Source organism: Dermacentor silvarum, chromosome 2 (genome assembly GCF_013339745.2).
Source record: "Dermacentor silvarum isolate Dsil-2018 chromosome 2, BIME_Dsil_1.4, whole genome shotgun sequence".
Classification (NCBI taxonomy): domain Eukaryota; kingdom Metazoa; phylum Arthropoda; class Arachnida; order Ixodida; family Ixodidae; genus Dermacentor; species Dermacentor silvarum.
In genome coordinates this window covers 241851527-241863539 of record NC_051155.1, presented here as the reverse complement: position 1 = coordinate 241863539, position 12013 = coordinate 241851527, and the positions used below count along the sequence as shown (strand labels likewise).

General features: G+C 44.7%; 1 protein-coding gene across 3 annotated transcripts in view; it reads right to left on the bottom strand.

The window, feature by feature from the left end:
• Window positions 1-12013, bottom strand: part of LOC119442987 (transcription factor Sp3-like) — a 67810-nt gene that overhangs the window by 7326 nt on the left and 48471 nt on the right. For all 3 annotated transcript variants that reach the window (XM_037708090.2, XM_037708089.2, XM_037708091.2), the window contains 3 exons: window positions 7005-7120; window positions 3128-3369; window positions 1688-1881 (listed from right to left, as the gene is read on the bottom strand). In XM_037708090.2, the coding sequence (XP_037564018.1) occupies window positions 1688-1881; window positions 3128-3369; window positions 7005-7120 (552 nt within the window). The remainder of the gene's footprint in view (window positions 1-1687; window positions 1882-3127; window positions 3370-7004; window positions 7121-12013) is intronic.

Genomic DNA, 12013 nt, shown 5'->3' with positions numbered 1-12013 from the left:
TGTTCGGCATGGCCGTTCAAAATTCCTGCATCGAATACACCGTCAAAGAACACTGATCTTTCTCACCACCGCGCGTAGCCACGCGCAAGCAGGACTTCTTTCTGATCTTATCATACCTCTCTCTTGCTGCGGCACATAGCTAGAAAAGCTAGGCCGCTAGGCACACTTTCTGAGATCGCAATCTCGGAGGCCACGCCTACCTTGCAGTGCGAAGTAGCTATGTTGATGCTTGCGTGCCAAAAAACCAGCGCTTCCACTTCTCTCTCTCACTACGGCACACCACGCTGGCTGTGATGCAGCTAGGCATGACCTCCGTGATTGTGTGAAACCAGCATGAGCCGGCCAAGCCAAATCGGCGCCCTCACACAGCGGACACAGAGTACATATAGGTTGTATGAACTCTGACAGCGGAGCCATAGCAGCCATGAAGTTACGAGATAGCGGTGGATCAGGTAGTTTCGCTTTCACGGGTCAAACGCTTCCCCGTATATGACAGACAGTGTTTCTGGTGCTGTGCCAAGCTCTCTCAGCCGTACACTTTGACGGGTTTGCGACATCACACCGAAGTGAAACTATTTCCAAAAGTCATGGAGGTCACATAATTATAAAACAATGCCAGGGATGCAGACAGGGAAAAGAAACGACAGGACAGTGCATTGTTTCTTTTCTCTGTCTGCGTCCCTGGTGCTGTTTTATAATTATGTTACCACACCAACTTGCCCAGCTGACCCTACTTCTGTAACGTAGGTCTTCCGGAAATGCTGCCCCAGCTGCGTAGTCGGCGCACCGAGTTGTGTGCCACATGTTTGACGGATTTGCATCGCAGCGTGCTATCTGTTCTCATCGACCGTGTCACTGTTTTACGACAACATGATCGAGCGAAGTAGAAAGTAGAAGCGAAAGACCATAACATTGGAACATTAGAACGCTAACGTAAAGGCTGCCGCATCAGGTGCTAAAAAGTTGCATGTTGCACACGGCGGAGAGCGTGGCCACGAAGATATGCTGCCACGTCATAGCAGTTCGGCAGGCCATGAAGCCGTAGTCTTCTTTGCATGTTTAAGGGCTTTGCATGTTTAAGGGCATATGTTGCAGTAAAGGGCAATAGTCGATATAACAAAGTAATGAATATAACGAAGTAATTTCAGCTTCTCCTTCAACTCCGGTATAACGAGATTCAAGGGTATCCATTGGCAGGACAATTTCACTTCATTAAAATGACGTTGTAACTACATAAATCTCTATGGGGATTTCAAGTAAAATTTTATTTACTTCGTTACATCCTGTTTCGTTATAACGATGTTTGAGTGCATTTTTTCCATATCGTGTGTGCCCTACTTTTATTACTACAGTGTTTAAGTGTTCATTATAACTGTACAGCATTCTTAAAAATGTTTGTTATATCTGGCCACGAACAGGTAGGGTAGAAATATGGCCATTATAAGAAATAGATTGTTACATCTGAGATCGTTATAAGTGGGTATAACTGTATTCGCACACCTCTACTAATGTGGAGTGAAGAGAACAGCACAAACAGAAAGACGACGAAGGACGATACAAGACGACGCGCTGGGTTGTCTTGTGAATGCTTCATCTTGTCTCGTCATACATCTTAAGACAGCTCCGTTTTATTTAGCATGAATTGCCAACATGTCCATTTGCATTTTCTGTAAAACTAAAGACTGACCTGTGTGGGTGCGCTTGTGTCGCTGCAGTTCATCAGAGCGCGTGAAGCGCTTGCCACAAAAGAGCCACTCGCAAACGAAGGGCCGCTCGCCGGTGTGCCAGCGCAGGTGGGCCCGCAGGTGAGACGTTTTCCCATAGACTTTATGGCAGCCCGCTATGTGGCACACATGCTGCCGTCGCTTGTTCTCGCTGCTCCTGCATGACCAGACACAACATATCGTGGCTGTGCTCCTTTTCACCTGTACGAGGTTGATGGCTAGAATAAATGACCACAGGCAAGCTGGCAGAATGCGTTGTCCCCTAATGATGCTTTACTCTTATTAACATTGAAAAGATGAACATGGTAAATATACTGAAGCTTGCAATTGCTATCACCTTCTTTTGCAGTCCATCAAATTAGCAAGTCTGTTATGCTTTCCGGGCTGCAACACTATTTGTCTCACAGTTCCACATTAAACATTCTTATACTGCAGCTGGACCAATTATGCTGGACCATGTTATTCCCACCAAACTTTACTGAAACAAGTTGTTTTTTTTCATATAAAACAGTACTCCACAATGCCTGCACACTGAACAGCTTTAGCAAGCTTTATCATACATTGCTGGTTATCATGGCTGCTTAAACGCTCATAAAGACAAGCATTGTGGTGAAAAACGTTCGACAGACACTTAAGACAGCTTATGTGTGGGAATGTGAAAGCATTATAATCCCTTTAGTGAAACTTTTTTTTTCCCCACACGTTCCTTGTCCACACAAGCTCTCGCCTGCATTCTAACTGCGCCTCGGTAAGGCCAAATCAAAATGCACCAAGCACCTCAATGGGCTCGCTTGCCTGCAAGGAGTTCATAACTCAAAGGACTGCTTCAGTGACGTTCAATTGGACATCATAGCTTTTTATTTTAAACACTCCTTTTATACAATCATGACATAGGACCACCTTCTCCCCATTGGCTGCGCCGTCGCATGCATTAGGCCACACGTTTAGTCATCCAGATGACCGAGACATGATGTGTGCAATGACGCATGCACTAGGCGCACCTTTAGTCAACCAGAGCCGTGAGCCGCTGTGGTGTCGCGGAAGCGTGCTCGCCTCGCACCCCAGACAGGGAAAAGAAACATTGATTCCCACCCAGAACGAAATTTACCAAATTTACTTTCCAAAGGCATTAACTTACTCTGTTTACAGGAATCTCTCTGAGAAATTTGATGTCAATCCGAGCATTTTTTTATGTGTTCTTGCACTGCCCCCCATTTTTAGTACCATCTTTCCATCACACCACTACGCTGATGGATTTTCGCGTGATTGCGCATATAATACTGTCGCATTAAAAGCAACCTCGTAATGTTAGCACAACGTGCAAGAAAGTGAAAGAAAGACGTGACAGCCATGATAACAGCAAAATCAAAACATCACAAGGCATGACAAGAGGTGCCACTGACCTGCCTTCACCCTCACGGCAGTTCGGGCAAGTGCACGCCACCCGGCGCAGTCTCCTGAGGCCAGCATTGCCACCACTACTGCCAGCACCTGTCGGGGTGCTCGCCCCATCAGCAGCCCCCTGGGAGGCACCCCCGTCCGTCAGGTCGGGGGATTCCAGGCCACCGCTGCCATCCGTCACAGGAGTTGATGCACCTCCTGCGGCTGAAGTCAGTGTTTGGGCTTGTGCCTGCACCAGATGAACCTACAACAGCAGGTCAACACTTCAGTGACCGATCCACTGGCCATTGTCCACTTCTTTTGCTGGTCTGTCCAGTGCTGTTCCAAGCTGCCAAGCACTGCAATTATCATTACGAGCCTCCTCAAATAGAGCAAGCATTAGTTTGTGGTCACATATAAGTAGCAAATACTTGCATCTACACTGCAATTGTATATCATTTAATAGGAAGTGCCACTTGCAAGCGTTGGTGAACAACAATGCAGGCTCAATGCGGCCCGGCCCCTCACACAAGTGACGAAGGCAGAAAGGGGGGGGGGAAAAAAGGCAAAGGCTTGCATCATTTCCACGACTTGCATTTCCCCAGCTTGAAATGTAGTAGTAGTAGTGATTTTATTGAAGAAGAAAATGACGCTTATTTCTGCTGTCCAATAGGGAGCACAGAGCTGCATTACAAGGTAAACAACTGCAAGGTTTAAGAGAAAGAGAGGAAAAAAACTGCTGAGCTGCAAAAGGAGTGCAGATGTCTTATGGTCATAATGACAGGCCCCGTTTACAAGCAAAGACCAGAGGGACTAGGCTAGCTTCAGTTGTGCAAATTTGACTAGCATTCCCAGAGTGCACAAGAGAAATAAACCTTAGTCTGTCGCAAAAATAGTTAAAACAAATCGATGCTTTTGAAGGTTTTAACTTCTCTGCTTTTAAAGGCACAGCAACCAAGGAATGATCACACTTGCTGCAAGGAAAGTAGCGACCAACCAGATCATTGATTGCAGCCACTGATAATTATGAAGCTAGGAAAGTGTGGGCATGACGAGTTAATCATGCCAGCGGTATTCACAACCTGACAAATGCATACGATTATCCAGTGTGCCAATATTTTACAAGAATAACAAAGACCCAGCAAAAAGATGTAGCAACTTGCTGCATTTAAGCCAGCTCAATGGGCAGAAGAAACACGACTTATGTGCCCATGTCACCTCTAGTAGGTTTTTTTTTTTTTTTTCATTTTACTATGCCTTTTTTTTTTTTGATGAAAAAGGAAGGTGGAGCACCAATGCCAATCTGATCAGTGGTCACTTCACTGTGACACACATTATAAAAAGAACATCATTTAAGTAATGTTGTGTTAAATTAGGATAGAAAACTTACCAAGTTGGTACATACTGATCTTATGGTTCAGGCAGCGCTCACATAGTAAAAGGGGAGCTAGCACAGACTTGCAAGTACAATCTTAATTAGAAGAATGCTCACATGTACATAGTATGTACTGGTAATGTACTCTTTTAGGGATGTGCATATTAAACTCTTTAGTGATTTCTACATGGGCTGGCAAGTTCTTGTCACACACCCCCAGTAAAAAAAAATAAAAAATTGCAAGGGTTTGTTAAAATGCACAAGTGACCAATAAAAGGGCCTTTTCAAGTCTGAAAATAAACTTGACTGCTTTTACTAAGCTATACTTTACACCAGCACACTCTGCTGACCTCATTTTTATCCAGTCTATCACACTAGTATAGTAGAACCTCGTTCAAACAATCGGGGGGGGGGGGGGGGGGGGGGGGACGCGAGAAAACATACAATCCGAAGTAACTCGCGCTGTGAAACAGGTAGGTGAAAATGCTTATCGCAATAAGGTTGGCGGCAATGCGATGCTATTTGGCGCACAACAGCTCCGGAGAAGATTTGCTGGTACTGAAATAAGAAACTGAGTGCGCTCCGGCGTTCTCATGAAAGACTGGCAGGTGCAGCTATATACTGTTCTCGATTGTGTGCGCCTCACGAATTTTTTTTTCTTTATATGCGATCTAGCGGCCTGAAAACGTATTATACGATCGCAGTTTGGCGATGAACTGAACATTGGTGCCGAAAAATCATGTTTTCCGGGAACGTATGAACCGGTCAAAAATAAATGTAACTCTACTGGGTCATTTCTTGTGTTCTCGATTGCAAACGTTAGCGCCGGGAAACCGTATGCAACGGGATCGTATCAATGAGGTTCTACTGAATATGTAATCCCACACAAAGCACTAGCTCCACTTCTCTATGTTTAAATAAAGTCAGCGTCCAATTTTTCGAACTCCCTATGGGCCACGAAAACGTCCGAAAAATTGGGAAGTCAAAAAATGTATTCATGCCATTTACTGCCCCTAAGGGCTCAAATCACCACAGGAACATCCAAAATAGCACTGAAGGCCTGCCAGTACACTTATTAGACATATTGGTGCGCATACTGCGACAGGAGATGCCGGGTGCATGCATGTGTAATTAAGGAATACATACTCTTGGTATACTTCACAACTTAAAGCCGGCCTAAACGGAAATGGAACAAACTTTCACATGTCGCGCAGCAGAAATAAGACACAGCGGCAAGACACCAACTGTTCACTGGCTTGGCTACATGGAGCAAGAAAGAGGCGTACGCAGCCTCGCTGTTAGTGCTGCCAGACTGAAATAAATTAATAAATAAAACTAGTTTTCATTCTATCATCTATGATTGGCTAAGCAATTAAAAACAAGTTTTATAGATACATTTACAATTGATACGGTTACAAAATAGCCTGTATAGTGCGTGTGTGTGTGGTGTGTGCCTCCAGTTTCACATGCAAGCCCACAAGCGACTGCGCGGCATCTAGTACTGCAGCCGGAGAGGACAGCTTTATCGAAATTTGTCATGAAACGGGCCTGTCAGCGGCTCCCGTTCTTGATGCCACCAGCCATTCCATTTGTAATCTGCGCCACGCAAATGCAAACATCCTGCAAACCAGGCACAGTTGGCTTCTAACTATAATCTCTGGTCCCCTTTCTCCCTGAAGGCACTCGAGCACTCATGACATTCGGCAGAAGACATTCGAACTTCACTGGCCGAAGTTTTCCTGATCGAACCGGGTTGCCGACGGGCGTAAAATGTTTGGACGGTGAGCGTCAAGCGTTCCGTTCGCCGTTGGGCGAAGTTTGTCTGGCATCAATTAACAAACATTCACTAATTAACTTCTTAATTATTTTTATGCCACATATTGCAATTTACAAATTGTAGCTGGTGAGCTTGCAAGCCGCATCCACTTGAAATTAATTTCCAGGATGACACCAGTTTCGAGATATTATTTCCCAAAGTGTGGAACAAAATACATGGGCGTTTCTGTTACTTTTGTGATTCAATGCATAAAAGAGTATTTTGTTAAAAAAAGTAGAACAGTGCATTTTCACGGTAAGTTTGATGGCGCATATCTCCAAATTGGCGCCATTCTTGAATTTCATTTGAAGTGGATACACCTTGCAAACTCACCAGCTATAATTTGTAAATTGCAATATGTGCAGTAAAGTAATTAATTCAAAATATAATTATTGGATCTTTGTTATTAGTTAATATGTGTTTAAGTTTTCCGAGCAGGTGATGTCCGCCTCTAAATAATCCAGCTGAAGGGCTAGAATTATGTTATGTGCAACAGGCTATTTTTAAAAATTCCATAAAACTTAAACCCTGTATATCGAGAGTCGACTGTACTACAGCTGCTCTCTTAATGCTAAACTCTGCTATCCAGTAGCTGTCCAGTATCACTGATTTATTCTTTCCATTAAATTTTTTTCTTGCATTGCGACCAAACTGCACGAATTGCAAGATAATTCACAAAGGTGGCCCCACATGGAGTGACATGGCTTACCTGCTGTCCAGCCTGAAGGTGGGTTTGGGTATTGCTGGCCGCGGGAGCTGCCACGGGTTGCGCAGTAACTACTTGCCACTTGGTAGGGTCATTGGGATCTTGTTGGAATTGCTGGGCTGCAAGGACAGTGCAGGAGAAAAAGAAAAGGCACAGTTACATTTCACAACACTGAAGGCTTGCCTAGCTACACTGAATAGGGGACTGTCTACCGCCTTTGAGACATGTCCTGTGATTGTGCCAATGCAAGGATTGCTTCTCATAATGATGGAATAAAAGCTTGGTTTTATCCCTCTAAGAGCCACTAAAAATCAAAACTAAATTAGTTTAGTCTGATAAAGTATTTGTTAATAATCTATTTCTTTATATTTAGGAAAGAAAGGTTGGATATTAGCAAAGAAGCAATTAAAAGTTGCCCTTCATTAATTTTGTGGCCATTCCACAGCACCATCATGTTATTACAGTACCATTCCGTTAAAGATGCCTAAACATTTATTTATTTATTATTTATTTATTTATTTAGTTAGTTGTAGATACTGCAATCCCATCGAGGGACTTTAGCAGGGTGGGAAGTACAATCGGGAGTAGCATAAATGAAAAAGTTTTAGCAGGTATACAATACTTCACAAAATCATAATCAAATATTAAGGAAAATACAAGTAGGAGGAACACAGGATTGCAAAAGTTTGTGTTACAAGTATACAATATCTAAACGCAGTATAATATTTAGCGCCTGAAAAATAAAATGCAAGAAAACCAGAAAATCATTCCGTGGATCGTTAGAGATACAATACAAATACTTCAAAAGAGATGTGGGCCTTTGCTGGATAATTCAAACGTGACTGGTCAGTCTGCACATGCCTGACTGACCCCAATAGCGACCCCAATCAAGAGTGCAATGGCTACAGCATCTCCTTTGTCATCACTAGACAATGGATGCACTGAAGACACACCCTCTCTTGCTGAAAATGCCGATTCGTGGCCTTCCCACAGCAGAGTTTCAAACAAAATTGGCAGCTTACAATTCGTGTGTTACGATAGGAATCAAACCCGAAACCACATTTGCGGTACTGGCAACAGCGTAATTGTCAGAGCAAGTGTTGTTACTACTGTCATTCTTACAAAAGTTGGTGATGACAAAACGGCAACGTGCCCCTTCCAATTCAAAAGCTCATTAATGTCATGAGTAAGGGGCATGCGGAGGAAGAAGGATGATGATGAAGAGCACACAGCGTTCCAAACGGCACGAGCGCTTGAGGCGCGTGACCCAAGCTGTGATTGAAAGAAAAACAGCGATGAGCTGCCATTGTCTGCGTAGCTCCGGTCAAGGAAGGTTGGCTTGCCAGCACCGTACTGGTGACGGGAGCAGCGGGTGTTCAGCTCTGCAGGCCATGACGCTGGCTTTCCGAGACATGGCCGTTGACCTCGGCGACAATCGTGCGAGGCTCCTCGGACTTGCTGCAGCAATCCCCTTTCGTGGACAGGAGACCGGCCAACAGCGCCACGCAAGAGAGTCCCCAGGGTACCTTGTCGTCACTTGAGCAAGGCACCGGATAGAAGCAGCGGCCGAACCCGTCGCTAGGCCTAACCCGCCGGGCCTCACTGCCACGTCATCGACGAGGACCGGGACACAGGCGGCTACTAAGGCGACAATATGTACAGGATTGTTGGGAGTAGTGACCCCGGAAGAGATGCGACCAAGCCCGGACTTTTAACCAACAAGAGTCAATGACATTAAGTAAGAACGTTCCTTCGTGCAGCGACGCAGCTAAGGAGGCTAGGGTGGTCAGACTGTTGGCTCTTTATCCTATTGAGACTTGGGATGCTATAGCTTGGGTGTTTATAGAGCTATTTGTTGCATTTGTCCCTTTTCTGGCATGTTCATTCGTGTGTTATCTTTTTTTGGGGGGGTTCGAATCTTGTCTCCTGTCTGTTTCTAGAGTGCCTAAATTAGTGACAATTAAGTAGAATATTTATTGTGCTAAGCAAATGGCAAGGAAGCTGCATCACATGTTTTCAGCATTCAGAATCTTGCATTGCATAATGCATAGTTTCCTACAAAAATGACTGGATGGAACTCTGGTGCTACTCACAGATGCTGCAGGCATGACCGCTCAACCAGCATGGGAATGATGGTTACTGCATGAATTTGCCTAAACTTTACCATTCTGGCTTCAAGAGGATTTGATACTTTAAAATTTATAATTTCCAAATATTCACCTTATTCACTTAAAAAAAAAAAAACTCTCTCATATAACGCTGATCGACCCAAAAATTTAATATGCTTCCGCCATATGGGATCCTTATCAAGCACACGTCATCAACAACATTGAATCCCCACAAAACTGTGGTTAAAAACTGTGGTTAAACTGTGGTAAAATGAAGTCACAAACTAAATATATAGGCCTTAGCCACTCAAAGTAGGGTCTGTTTATATAAAAAGATATTTCGTCACTAGCACTGGCATCCTTGCACCTTTGAGAGGGGGTGCCTGCTACTCCAACAAGGCAGCGAGAGCAAATGCACTGCTGTTGATGCAACCAGCTTCGGCACGTACTGCAAGCATTTAGAATAGGACTTCCCACTCTTTCTGGCCTTGAAAACACCACCAGCCTTCCCAGAGTGCCATGGAACTTTCCTTGCTTCCATTAATGTGCTACCCACAGACTCAAAGATGAATGTAGAAAATGAACCAACCAAATGGCTGCACACAGTAGATAATGTCAAAATGAGAACAATAACAGTGCACAAATAACTGGATCATTTAAAGAGGGCATCAATGTGTGATTCCTTGCTGGATGCAGTCAACTTGCATTATGTCACACTTGCAGTTCGACATCTTTGTTAAATTGTAGTTACATATATGTTAAATTGAAGTTTCTGTGTTTCATATGTGAGAATAATTCAACAATTTTCTAATCTTATGCTGCGCATGAACAAGTTTAATTAAATAAGATTCCACTAGAAATTCAGGCATCAGTTACATGAGCAAAATGTTCAGACTGAGTTTGTGTGGCCATGTATAGTTTGGCATTGTAAGCTTGTCGCATACGAACATTTCCTGTTGCCCCTGTCAAAGTGCAATTATCGGGTACAGACCTCGTCAAGCCATTTTTGGCTTTTAGTCTGTGCCCCCAGTATTTTGTACATGCTATAATGTACCATAATGCCGAAATAAAATGAATGAATGAATGTGACCGAGACAGCAGCAACACTGTTTGCGTGAACCTGAGGCCTCCTATGTTCACAGTTGAGCATGCCCTTAAAGGGACACTAAAGGCAAATATTATTTCAACGTGGTCTGTTGAAATACCATACCAGAAACCTCGAAACGCTTCGTTTCGTCCCAAGAAAATACTTATTTTAAGAGAAAATTGCGTCTGAACCGTCTGCGTACCTCTAGCGCTATTCAAATCGACTGCCCGAGCGAGGAGTGGCGACGTCATGGCCATATAGTGATGTGCCACCGGTGAGTAAAAACTAGAGTGTACTAGAATGGGGGAGTGGGGCCAGCGGACGCCTTGGCAAGCTCCGACGGTGAATAAAAAAACGTTGAAAGTGCAGCGGCGCTGCCGTCGCCTTATTGTGAATATCCGGCCAATAAACGTTGGCTGCGGCTGTTTCGGCAACGCTCATTGGCTGAGGCCAGCTCATGGGCTGAGTAACTGTCATCTGATCGATGCACCATCTTCTTTCCGCAGCTCTTTTTCAGTTTTAATTACAATAGACCGGTGGGGAATAATATCAGTGTTGCCGCCACCGAGTATCCGCCTGTCAAAGATCCATGCAGCTGCGAAAGGGTCTCCGACGCGACAAGCGTCCGCCCAGAGCGCGGGGCCGCTCGTTCATGAGAATGTGACGGTGGCGCCACCACCTTTTTAATTTAAAAAATGCTTCAGCGGGGAGCCTGCATTGGACACACTCCCCCAATCTGGTACACTCCAGTAAAACGGCGCCTGCCGACGGCGCTTTGTTTTGTTTGTTTTTTTTTGCGCAAACGCGCGGCCAGAAACAGAGCCAAGACAGAGCCGACGGCAGTCGCAATGTACAAACTAGTCAACGACCCGGGCGACGACCCGGGCAACGACACATGGGCTCGCGATGCTGGGCTCGATTTTAGCGATTTAAACTCCGATGAGCGTGAAATGCTGCTTAGGGCTCGCGCTGCCGGCGTCGTTGCCTACTACGACGGCGGCCTCGACACTGGCTGTTCCAGGCGCGAAAGCAGCGAGGACTCCAGCAATGCGACGTCGGACGACGAAGCTGGTCACCATCTAGACGTGTCGTCTCGCGGACCGTTCGGGCATCCCGCAACATCACATGGACGTGCCACATTCTCTGCTGCCAGCAAATTCAAGTGCGAGTTTAGCGAGCCAGCAACACCAGTGCAGCACTACGCGATATCGGAACTACTGAAACTTGAAAGCAAGCGCGGCGCAGAGTCGAGCGAAAACGAAACCTTTTGACCGCCCGTATCGTTAACAAGTGTAACGCCAAAAAGGTATTTTTCTAAGAATCTAATAGAAGTAGACAAGTAGCATTTTCCTCCGTCTTATAATGCGACGAAATAGTCTTTTTAACACGAGTGGTGGAGCACTAGTGACATAATTTTTTTTGCGGAGTGCCTTCGTCATCGGGTAAGTACCGGAACGTCCCTCGGGAGTCTCTTATCGTGTCCTGCATTTACCTCAATTTCTCAATTACTAAAGCGCTGTTCGCGATTATATTGACACCTTAGACGTTCTAAAGCATTGCTCTATCACTTTAGCTTGAATTTTTATTTGAATTTAGTGTCCCTTTAATCTCAAAGGCCTTCTCAAGCTCCTCACTTGACTGAGGAGCTTGTGATAGTAGTACATAAACGCATGAAAAATTTTTTTTCTGCCTCCCTTCACACAGTGTAATGCAGTGAGAAACAAACATTTGGTGACTACTATAGGCATTGCGTGTCATCAACAGTGTTTCGACACAAATAAAGTGTCGAATGCAGATAGGATATTTTAAAGCAAAGC